The 11,719-nt window shown below is 40.4% G+C and overlaps 1 protein-coding gene across 1 annotated transcript in view; it reads left to right on the forward strand.

Moving 5' to 3' along the window:
• Positions 1-2,400, forward strand: part of ntrk2a (neurotrophic tyrosine kinase, receptor, type 2a) — a 280,149-nt gene extending 277,749 nt beyond the window's left edge. The window contains exon 17 of the mRNA XM_068030046.1: positions 2,060-2,400. Within this exon, the coding sequence (XP_067886147.1) occupies positions 2,060-2,245 (186 nt within the window). The 3' untranslated portion in view covers positions 2,246-2,400. The remainder of the gene's footprint in view (positions 1-2,059) is intronic.
• Positions 2,401-11,719: the final 9,319 nt, after the last annotated feature.

Consider the following 11,719-nt stretch of genomic DNA (forward strand, 5'->3'; position numbering starts at 1 on the left):
GTTGTTTCTGGGAGAGAGAACAGTGTTTCTCTTAACTCATATGAAACATGCTGGATTTTACTGCTTGGAGGAACTGGAAATAATGCTGTTGTCAGTTTCCTTATGAATAGCGATGGAAAGACTTCAAGACTTCCCCCTAGCTTTGAATCTAGCCCCTAATTTTCTTTTTGCATGCAAGAACAATGAACAGTGTAAATAAGACCAGCTATATAACAATCTTATTCAGACCACCGCAATTGCTTTGATTTCTTAGATCTTCTGGGCATTGTCGAGGACCTAGGAGTAGGTAGAGCTAGGTGAAAGTGTGCAATGGGAAGGAAAACAATAATAAAACAAAACAGATGGTGCAGTAGCACTAGCATTATGGTGCCACGGAACAGGGATGGTTGCAGGTTTGATAACCATTTGCTCAGTGCTCTATCTAGGCTTAGTCAGATGGGGGGTGGGGGGTTGCTGAGGGGGTGGTATGGAGCAGGCACTACAGCATCCATAATTAGGGAAGAAGGAAAATTGGAGGGGAGGGTACTCTTTGGCACCTTTTGGCAACTGGCTAAAGGGGTTATTGTAGGCAAACCAGGAACAGGCAGTATACCTAACCTCTTAGCTGCAGGAATCTAGTCTGGCATTGAAGCAAAGGAGACAAAAATACAAAACAAATGGAAGAAATTTATCCAAAGATGCCTGTCAAGAAAACATGCCCTGCTGAATGAGGATTTTTAATTCATCAGTTGGAAGCATACATCAAACTTTTAAAAAGGAGCTGGTATCCTACATTTAACTTTTAAAAAGCAGGCAGCCAAGATGGCCACCACAATTTGCAATCAGATACCTCATATTCCAAGACATCAAATTGGACTTGCATGTCTAACAAGGCCCCCATTCAGGATAATGGCTTGGATAGTTGAATAGATTATCCAGTATCACCCTCATTAGCAGGACATTCAACGCCATCTTGGAGCATTCACTAGTGGAGACAGTCCTCTGGGGGCACACATAATCCTGACTTGGAACTATATCACCGTTCCTTCACTGTCGCTGGGTCAAAACCCTGGAACTCCCTTCCTAACAGCACTGTGGGTGTACCTACCCCACATGGATTGCAGTGGTTCAAGAAGGTAGCTCACCACCACTTTCTCAAGGGCAATTAGGGATGGGCAAAAATGCTGGTCTTGTCAGCGACACCTATATCCCATGAATGAATAAAAAAAAAAAATTGACAATACAACCTGAGATAAATTTGGGTTTTAGACTTTGGATCTCATTAAAAAAAGGTACTGGGAGAACCATATGACAGTCTCCCCAGTCTGTGTAAAACTTGGAGTTTCTGTAACGCACAGCAGACAAGCTTTTGAGAGCCACCCGTGCAAGACCCCAGTGGGGCTGTCTTTCTCCCTCTTATTCTCTCTCCCCTGGTAACATCGCAAGTTTCCAAACCTGTCTGCTACTGCGTAACATCCAAATCTACCATTGCTACAGACAGAGACCCCGGGGGAGAAAGCCACTGACATCACTGTCTCCAAGAAAACCCTGAACCAGGTGGACCAGCTACAAGTGCACTTCTACCAGCCAGAGACTTCGGAACCCAAATTCAGCTGCAAGACAACTGAATTACCAGACCCCACAGACTGTATATCATTTTGTACTTGTTCTGGACTCTAATCCAACCCAAACTATTCTTCATCATTCTGTAACCTGTGTAATCTGTCTGTGTGATTCCCTTGTGTGTGTGTGTGTGAAAGTTGGAGGGTAGTTTTATTATTTTACTTAGATTGGGTTTAGATTTTTAGTACAATAAACTAATCACTTTCTGTTTAAACTCAAGAAAACCTGTCCGATTGGTTCTTTTATGATCATAGCACATAAAGGATTAAACACTCACTGAATTGGTAAGCAAATTCACTGTTTAAAAGAAATAAACCCTGTTGTGATCAAACAAGGAGAGGGGCAAGAGGGGAGCCTTGTGACCCCTCCTCGTCTGATTGTAACATGCCATAAAGTTGTTTATCGGTCAAATTGCAAAGTTGAAGCCAATCCTAACATTTTCTGATTTTGCCACCAGGTTATCGAATGCATCACACAAGGCCGTGTGCTGCAACGCCCTCGGACCTGCCCGAAAGAGGTGTATGACCTGATGCTTGGTTGCTGGCAGCGTGAACCTCATATGAGACTCAACATCAAGGAAATTCACAGTCTTCTCCAGACATTGGCAAAGGCCTCACCAGTCTATCTGGATATTCTTGGATAACCATCACTTTTACAAGTGTAGGCGTGCGTGTGTGTGCGAGATTGTTGTTGCATTATGAAGAAACGTGCTCTGATTCCTGACAATATTAATAGCAATGAGGAGGAGCTTTAAAGGGCAATATGACAAAACTTCTCATCTGTAGACGCGTTATTGACTTTGAGTTTTATCATTCTCACTCAAATTGGCTTTTGCTCATTTGCAACTCTGCCTAAACGCAGGCCTTAATCTAATTGATTATTCTGCTGAAGACAGTCAAAATTTCTCATTGCAATTAACAAAGACTCCTAGTGATTTGCCTTTGATTTGGATGAAAAAAGGGAAGAACTGATGATTGTGAATCATAAAAACCCAGCTGCAACACAAAGAAAGGAAAGCAACAATTGATTCAACTACATATATCCTACAGGCCATGAACAAATCTTAGATGAAACCGAGGAAATATAAATGTATATGGAAAACATATTTAATTCAGTGAAGGAAGGCATTATGTCATGATTTACTGCATACTGATAATTTAATAGGCTTCAACTTTGCTGATGGAATCCCTAAAACTGACCTTGAAAACATGGCATTAGCTAGCCACTTCACTCAAGTCCATTATGCAGAAATCTTTCCTGGCTCCTTGCTTTCTCTGTTTTTTTTTGCATTGGATAACATGTCTCACAAGGAAGCAAGTGCAATACAACAATTCGCTGTGAACTTGGCATCTAGAACAATGTGTGACGATAATTATGTGAATGCAATCTCCAGACAGGCTTTATGAGCTTCAGGCTGGAGCTCACTATAATGTTCAGTATTAATTTCAGCGTCAAATACTGAAGGTGATCGACTTTAATAACACAGCACTTGTAGTTGTCTAGGCAAATAATCTGAAAATGTACTTATCCTAAAGCATTTTCCCCCTTAGGTATGTGAGCGAAATATAATTGTGCATGATCCTAATACCATACCGTATGTACAAAATATCGCTCATATCTTGTACACCTTTTAGATGTAGGATGTTATCCATGATGGTGTTACATATATTTAATTAGAAACCCTATTGGAGGCCATTAGCTGCAGGAAATGGCCTTATGCTTCAATTGTACGATGGGATAATAGAAATGCAGAAATATGGAGAAATTTATAAAGATCATATAATCTGCAAAGAGACAGTGAAATTAAGTCCCTAGGGTAGACAGAAGTGATCCTATAATTAACATATGATAGCCATCGCATAAAACCTAACCCTAGCTATGTTGCTATGGTATCTCCATTCTCAGCATCCTTGGCTTGCTTAATTTTTTTTCCTCTGATAATAGTCTGACAGACAGAGCATGGGTGCATTGCAGTACAAGATGCATGGTCGATGGCTCATGTCTAGCTTGTTGACATATAAGTCTCAGTTATGTGATGATGCTGGGGAACCCTAGGTTAGATTTCATATCTGTTTGACAAGTTCATACTAAAGTAAGCACCCGATCTGTCAAAACCTAACGTTTTCTCCTTTTAAAAACGTACTTCCTCTATGAGGGAGCAGGGCTGTAACTTTAAGTGCATTTGGCAACAAAGCATAGATTGCGCTGAAGATTTGTCTGTTCTTTTTTCTCAAGAAACTAGAGATCTGCAAAGGATGTCCATTTTTTTAAAAATTTTATGGCCAAATATTTAATAATTTAATAACTTTAGTTTCATTTACATTTTTTTTATTTTTTTAACATAATTTATTAATTAAAGCATAACATCATTGAATTGTTTTGCTTCATAAAGTGGGGTACAATTAGCCGTTAATTAGCAAAAGAATTCTGAGTTGTATATAAATGGCACAGGTTATTTTTCATTATGTCCTGCTATTCACTTCATATTTGACAGATTCATTAAACTGAAATCTTAACTACCAGAGCTACAGTAGTTCAAAGAGATATAAAAAAAAGTGTATTTACACCCCCTGGATATGCAAAGTAGCATTACAGACAATGTTGTAGATGTTATCAGGATGATAACAACGAGTGATCGGAGGTCAATAGATTATTGTTAGGTAAGGGTATCAAGGGATATGGAGCAAAAGGAGATATATGGGGAAGGGATTGGCCGTGCTGTATTTGAATGGGGGAACCGACTCAAGGGGCTGAATGGCCTATTCCTGTTCCTATGTTCCAATGCTCCTTTGTTCTTATGATCTGAAGGATGCGCCTTCCATTCACTTTTAGGTTAGCTAACAGAACTATTCTGCATTGCAATCTTAGTACAGATGTTCGAAGTGCACGAACATAACGGGTTTTGTTGTAAATCTCAGCCTACTGCATTATAACATTGAACTCAGCAAGTAGGACTTTCTTTAAGAAGTTCAAAACTTCAAAATTGTTGATGCCAATCAAAATATGTTAAGCTGATAAAATCACAGCTATTTCTTACGCTTCACTATCTGCTGCTGTTACAAGTCTTTTTGGAATAAGTAATGGATATGAACATAAAAGCTGATGAAGAAAAGTCCTCAATACTGATTATTTGCTGATGAAATCTCAAAATACTTTGCAGGCATAAATTATGACATAAGAGGTTTAAAATAAATCATCAAATGAGGTAACTTCTATGAAACATTTTTGTGAAGTCTGTAGATCTTGAAGTGCAGCATCCATGGTATAACAGGTTCATTACTGACATGTGCCATTCTTTGCATCAACTTATTTTAACATTTTATAAAAATTAATGTGTCAGAAAGGAACAGTAGGAACAAGGCACTAAAAGAGCGGCTGCGTCTGTTAAAATGAACATTGCTGTCACCAGAGCCTGGAGAAATCTTTAGCTATGTTCACATTAGATTAAAAGTCTTGTGCTGTGATTATATTCTACCTGCTAACAAGCAACTGACTCCTTGCACATTGGATTTATGATGGGGTGAGAAAGCAGAGGCAAGCACATCAAAGGACATATTAACTAACTAAAGTACAGCTCAATTCATTTAACACAACAATATTGAGGACAGCTTCCAGTCAGGCCAAACACAGGCCCAATGTGGGTTAGCTTCATATATTTTTAATCATGGCATGAACATAGTTTTCGACAGTTGAAAGGTCAATGGATATTTCAGCTTGGTTTTGTGGCTTTAAAGCATTTTTCAGTGATAGTGATTGGCAAGACAATGTCAACAAGCCAATCCTCCCTTCATTTGAAATTACTTGTAACTTCTACAGCATTGGGAAGGCAGGAACTTTTGTGTCCAAGTCGAACAACTTTTGCCAACCTCTTGGAACTGAAACTGTAACCTGGGGTTATTTTTTTAAATTTCAGCTTGATATTTAATATATTTTTCCTCTTTTGTTCTGGTTAATTATATTTTTCAGTTTCTCCTAAAAAAAAGAAAAACTTCAGATGACATTTTTGTGTTCTGTGTCTTTCACAAAAACTGTACAGATGTTTGCAGGGGGTAGATTGTCATCTTGTATCCGATTCCAGAGTGGGAGCTGGAAGGTATAAGCTCGCCGCCTGGCCGATGGATTCACTCCAGAGCCCTGTCAATTCTCACTGTTAGGCCTTGTCTCCATTATCGTTGGCAAGGACTGAAAATCCAGTGGATTCAGCGTGTTACTCAGCCAGTGCAGATAGTGAGTGACAGTGGTGGAAGGCGATCCCAAGGGAGGACCAATGCAGGTGGATTTTTGTGGGGCTGGGAAGATAACTAATTCCACAAAAATCACTTTAAAAGTTTAATGTCTCTGGTTTTGTGCAGCCTGCTGCACAATCGGCCCCACAGTGTCTCTTTGCTGGAAATTTTGCCTTTTTTTCTTCAGAGTCTGTTGTACACATTTATTTCTTGAATGGTCTGTGTAGCACTTGGCTGATTTTTAGATGATGCCTAAGTACCTCTGTTATATATTTGTATGTTGAAATGTGACCAGTTTCTCAAATTGAAATGGAAAGTTTCTTGTGATACAACAAATTCAATGGAAAAATTCTGTCATACAATAAACATTGCCATCAGAAACATATATTGGTGCTTTTTTAATGTTAATAAAGTTAGAGCAAAGGCTATATAATTATATAGATGGTATAATAGACACCTGCCAGCTAACGTACATCTGGTGTGAACACAACAGCCTGACATTAAAACGAACCTGGTGTATAAAAGGGCAGATCTCATGCACTGCTTATTGTATTTGAACATTTAGATTAATTCTTCCAACTTCATGATATACCAGTGTAAAGTACTGCAAATGCTGGAAACCTGAAATAAAAACAAAAAATGTTAGAAATACTCAGCTGGTCTGCTAGCATCAGTGGAGACAGAAATAAAGTTAGCATTCTAGGTTGGCGACCCTTTACCAGAACTGAGAGTACTTTGCTTACTTAAAAACTGTTACATCGCTGAGTATTGTCAGTTCTGACAAAGGATCACCGACCAGAAATGTTAACTCTTTTTCTCTCTCTGCAGATGCTGCGAGTCCTGCTGAGTACTTCCAGCATTTTCTCCTTTTATTTCATGATATACTGCTTCTTTGAGAACACCTTTAAAATTATTGATAAAGGATTTAAAGCCCAGTGTCTTAAATGCAACTGTTGTGTTACAATTTTCAAAGGTGTTCACACTTGAAAATGTGGCCTCAGAAGCATCGCACCACACCTCTAAAGGATCACCACCAGGAATTTCCTCAGGGGTGTTCTCAATTGGTTGCTGTAACTTCTAGGTTTCCATTGCAGTTATGGTGGTTAATCAATAGAGCCCCAGAGGAAATTCCTAGTGCATTTGTCCATATGACAGTGAAAATCACAGCAGGCCTAAAGAACCAATAATCTGTTATCAATCAGATATTGGTTAAATGTGAACAAATCAAGAGTGGCAAAAAGCACTTATAAAGGATTAATGTCAGCTAGGCTCAGTGGTAACACTCTTTTCTCTAAGTCAGAAAGTTGTGGGTTCGAGGATTTGAGCATATAATCCACACAAGCATTGCAATGCATTACTAAGGGAGTGCTGTATTATCAAAGCTGCTGTCTTTTGGATGGGATGGTAAATTAAGGTTCTGTCTGCCTGTTCAGGTGGGCATAAACAATCACATGACAATATTGAAATAAAAAAAGAGTGAGTTTTCCTTGTGTCCTGGCCAACATTCCTCCCTCAAATAGCACCATAAAAAACATATCATCTGATCATTTATCTCACTGCCATTTGTGAGACTTTGCTGTATGCACATTGGCTGCTATATTTGCCTACAAAACAACGTGAAGAAGTAATTTATTGGCTATGAAGTTCTTTGAGGATGTGAAAGTCACCATATAAATGCAAGTTCTTTATACAAAATATGCAGAAAACCAAACAATCAAAGCCCTTGGTGTACTTATCCATAGATCACTGAAGGCAGCAGCACAGGTAGATAAGGTGGTTAGGAAGGCATTTGGGATACTTGCCTTTATTAGCCGAGGCATAGAATATAAGAGCAGAGAGGTTATGATGGAGCTGTATAAAAGGCTAGTTAGGCCACAGCTGGAGTACTGTGTACCGTTCTCGTTGCCACACTATAGGAAGGATGTGATTGCACTGGAGAGGGTGCAGGGCAGATTCATCAGGATGCTGCCTGGGCTGGAGCATTTCAGCTATAAAGAGAGACTGAAAAGGCTAGGGTTGTTTTCCTTGGAGCAGAGAAGGCTGAGGGGGGACCTGATTGAGGTATGCAAAATTATGAGGGGCATTGATAGATTAGATAGGAAGAAACTTTTTCCCTTAGTGGAGGGGTCAATAACCAGGGGGCATGGATTTAAGGTAAGGGGTAGGAGGTTTAGAAGGGATTTGAGGAAAAAAATTTCACCCAGAGGGTGGTTGGAAGCTGGAACGCACTTCTTCAACAGAAAATTAAATATACAAATCTGTTCCTTGAATGATAAAGTCAATTTATTGTAATCTTCAACATGTGATCTTTTCAAAAGTTGATATTTTGAACCTCATGCACAGATGAATCAAATATATAAATCATTCAACAAACAGAGAAGTACTGATATGTTCATCTTGCAATCATGAAAAGTCAAAACTTCACTGTTGATCTTATTGATGCAAGCGTTTTTAAGAACTCAGTTTATTTAAAATTTCATTCAGTTAATTTGGGGTTGACAAGATATTTTCCAACTAACACTACTGAAAATGATGGTCCATGTATTATTATTAGCTCTTCAGAAAGTCGATTAGTGACTATTGTAACTATTTCTACTAATCAGTATTGTAGTATAATGTAATGTAGAGTTATTACTTGGCACAATATGTAATTAGACTGTGAGCATCGTCACAGGAAGTGATGTAATGTCGACTGTACAGAACCTCATGGAAGAGTTGAGGTGGAAGCCTTAGATGTAAGGTGTGTGTAAATAAACTTTAGCCCTCAGACTCATATATATATATTCTGTACTAAGTCAATAGTTACCAGAATATTACATGGTGGCAGCGGAAAACCAATTATAGCAATGGAAAAACCGAAGAAGAAAGCAAAAAATGGAAAAGTCTCTGCCTCTACTTGAAAACTTCAAGAGTGTAGCTGGACCGAGCCAAGCCGAGGCGTGGCCAAAATGGATTTGAAAATTCAGAAACGATTGTTCTGCATCGGGTCCAGCTCAGAAGTCAGACGAAGAGTAGGTTAGTACATTACTGTATTCTAAGGGGGAGCATGCAGACGACACCCTCATCACCCAAGGCATAGGTGAGAAGAGGGCTACATATGAAGAAATTACCAAGTCACTCGAGACCTACTTTAAAGCAAGAAAAATTTTTATTGTGGAGCCCGCCAAATTTAATAAGCATACCAGCAGAAAGGGGAGAGTATCGATTCGTTTATTAACTATTTATATAAAATCGCAGAGGATTGCAAATATGACAGCTTACAGGAAGAGCTGATTGGAGACAGGATCCTAGTCGGGGTATTAGACAACCCCCTTTCAGATCAGCTACAGATGATTTAACATTATTGAAAGCCATTCGATTGAGCAGACAAGCGTCACTGAAGTCAGAGACTTGGGGGGAGATGTAGTATAATGTATTTCGGTTTGTTACTGGGCAGAATATGTAAATAGACTATGAGCATCATCAAAAGAAGTGATGTAATGTAATCTGTACAGAACCTAATGGAAGAATTGTAATGGAAGTCTTAGATGCAAGATGTGTATCAACTTTAACCCTCAGAATCATATAGATATTCTGTACTAAGTCAATAGTTACCAGCATATTACAATTATTGCAATCTTTTCTGTATTCTGGTTTCTAAATGTATGACCTGTTGCCATGCTAGTAATGTCAAAGGTTTCTCCGTAAAATCTGCTTTGCTAGTGCTGTGACACTGCTCTTCAGTATACTAGATTTTAGATTTTTAGATTTAGAGATACAGCACTGAAACAGGCCCTTTGGCCCACCGAGTCTGTGCCGACCATTAACCACCCATTTATACTAATCCTACACTAATCCCATATTCCTACCACATCCTCACCTGTCCCTATATTCCCCTACCACCTACCTATACTAGGGGCAATTTATAATGGCCAATTTACCTATCAACCTGCAAGTCTTTTGACTGTGGGAGGAAACCGGAGCACCCGGAGGAAACCCATACAGTCACAAGGAGAACTTGCAAATTCCACACAGGCAGTACCCAGAATTGAACCCGGGTCGCTGGAGCTGTGAGGCTGCAGTGCTAACCACTGCGCCACTGTGCCGCCCAATACTGTTCAGCAGTGAAAAAAACCAAATCATGGCAACAGGGTGGGAAAAAAATCTGTCATTTTTTGGTAAAAGAATCTTTATTAAATGCTCACATCACAACAAATAGTATGAAACATTGCTAACCAGAAAGAAAAGAGCAGACTGGAAATAAGGGCACAGAAATACATTGGGCTACAATCCTAGTGCTTATTCCAGTGTTGACCCTGCCAGAGTTTGCCGGGTCAACGTGAGGTCACTTAATTTACATGAGACTGCTGGATACCCTGTGCCACTATGGGCTGGATTTTGTCACGCTAGCTGGGCTCCCGGTGCTGGGCCGAATAAGCAAAGGGATCCCCACCTCGGCCTTTCAGAGACCCACCACCCCCAGCATGCTCTACGGGCACTCAGGCACTAAGTGCCCAGCATCAGGATCCCTTTCCCTTTAAAGGCGGAGATCTGACCTCCAAAAGCTGCCGGCCATTCCCAGGTCTGGCAGCTCAGTAGTATTGGCAATGTCACCAGGTGCAGTGGCCACTGCCAATACTGCAAGAGGCCTTGGACCCAGGCCCAGAGCTGGAGCCCGCTCCCAAGGTGAGTGAGGCGGGCTCAGCAGGGTCAGACTTGCAGGCCCCAGCAAGGGGGTGGTGGATGGGTGTCATAGTCATAAAGTTATACAGCACAGAAACAGGCCCTTCGGCCCATCGTGTCTGTGCCGGTTGGACGTTTAGTGAATAACAACATATGAATATAAGAAATAGGACCAGGAGTAGGCCATTCAGCCCTTCAAGCCCGCTCTGCCATTCAATGAGATCATGGCTGATCTTCTACTACTTGAACATCATTTTCCTACACTATCCCTGTAATCCTTGATGTTTTTAATATGTGGAAATCAATTGATCTCAGTCTTGAACTTACTCAATGATTGAGCTTCCACAGCTCTCTGGGGCAGAGAATTCCAAAGATTCTCCACCTTTTAAGTGAAGAAATTCCTCTTCTTCTCAGTCCTAAATGGCCTTCCCCTTATTCTGAGCTAAGAATGTGTCCCTGGTTCTGGACTCCCCAGCCAAGGGAAACATCCTTCCTGCATCAACCCTGTCAAGCCCTGTACGAATTTTGTATGTTTGAATGAGATCACCTCTCATTCTTCTAAACACCAGAGAATAAAGGCCCAGTCTATTTAATCTTTCCTCATAGGACAATCCCTCCAACCCAGGAATTAGTTTGGTGAACCTTCATTGCATTCCCCCTATGGCAAGTATATATTTCCTTAGGTAAGGAGACCAAATTTGCACACAATACTCCAAGTGTAGTCTCACCAAGACTCTATATAATTGCAAAAATAAGGCAAAAGAGCTGAATTCAAGAGGTGATGTGAGAGTGATTGCCCTTGATATCAAGGCAGCATTTGACTGAGTGTGGCATCAAGGAGCCCTAGTAAATCTGGAGTCAATGGGAATCGGGGGAAAGCTCTCCACTGATTGGAGTCGCACCTATCACAAAGGAAGATGGTTGTGCTTGTTGGAAGCCAATCATCTTAGCCCAGGACATTGCTGCAGGAGTTCCTCAGGGTAGTGTCCTAGGCCCAAGCATCTTCAGCTGCTTCAGTAACAACCTTCCCTCCATCATAAGGTCAGAACTGGGGATGTTTGCTGATGATTGTACGATGTCCAGTACCATTCACAACTCATCAGATACTGAAGCAGTCCATGTCCATATGCAGCAAGATCTAGACAACATTCAGGCTTGGGCTGATAAGTGGCAAGTAACATTCATGCCACAGAAGTGCCAGGCAATGACCATCTCCAACAATAGAGAAT

Source organism: Heterodontus francisci, chromosome 4, assembly GCF_036365525.1.
Source record: "Heterodontus francisci isolate sHetFra1 chromosome 4, sHetFra1.hap1, whole genome shotgun sequence".
Classification (NCBI taxonomy): Eukaryota; Metazoa; Chordata; class Chondrichthyes; order Heterodontiformes; family Heterodontidae; genus Heterodontus; species Heterodontus francisci.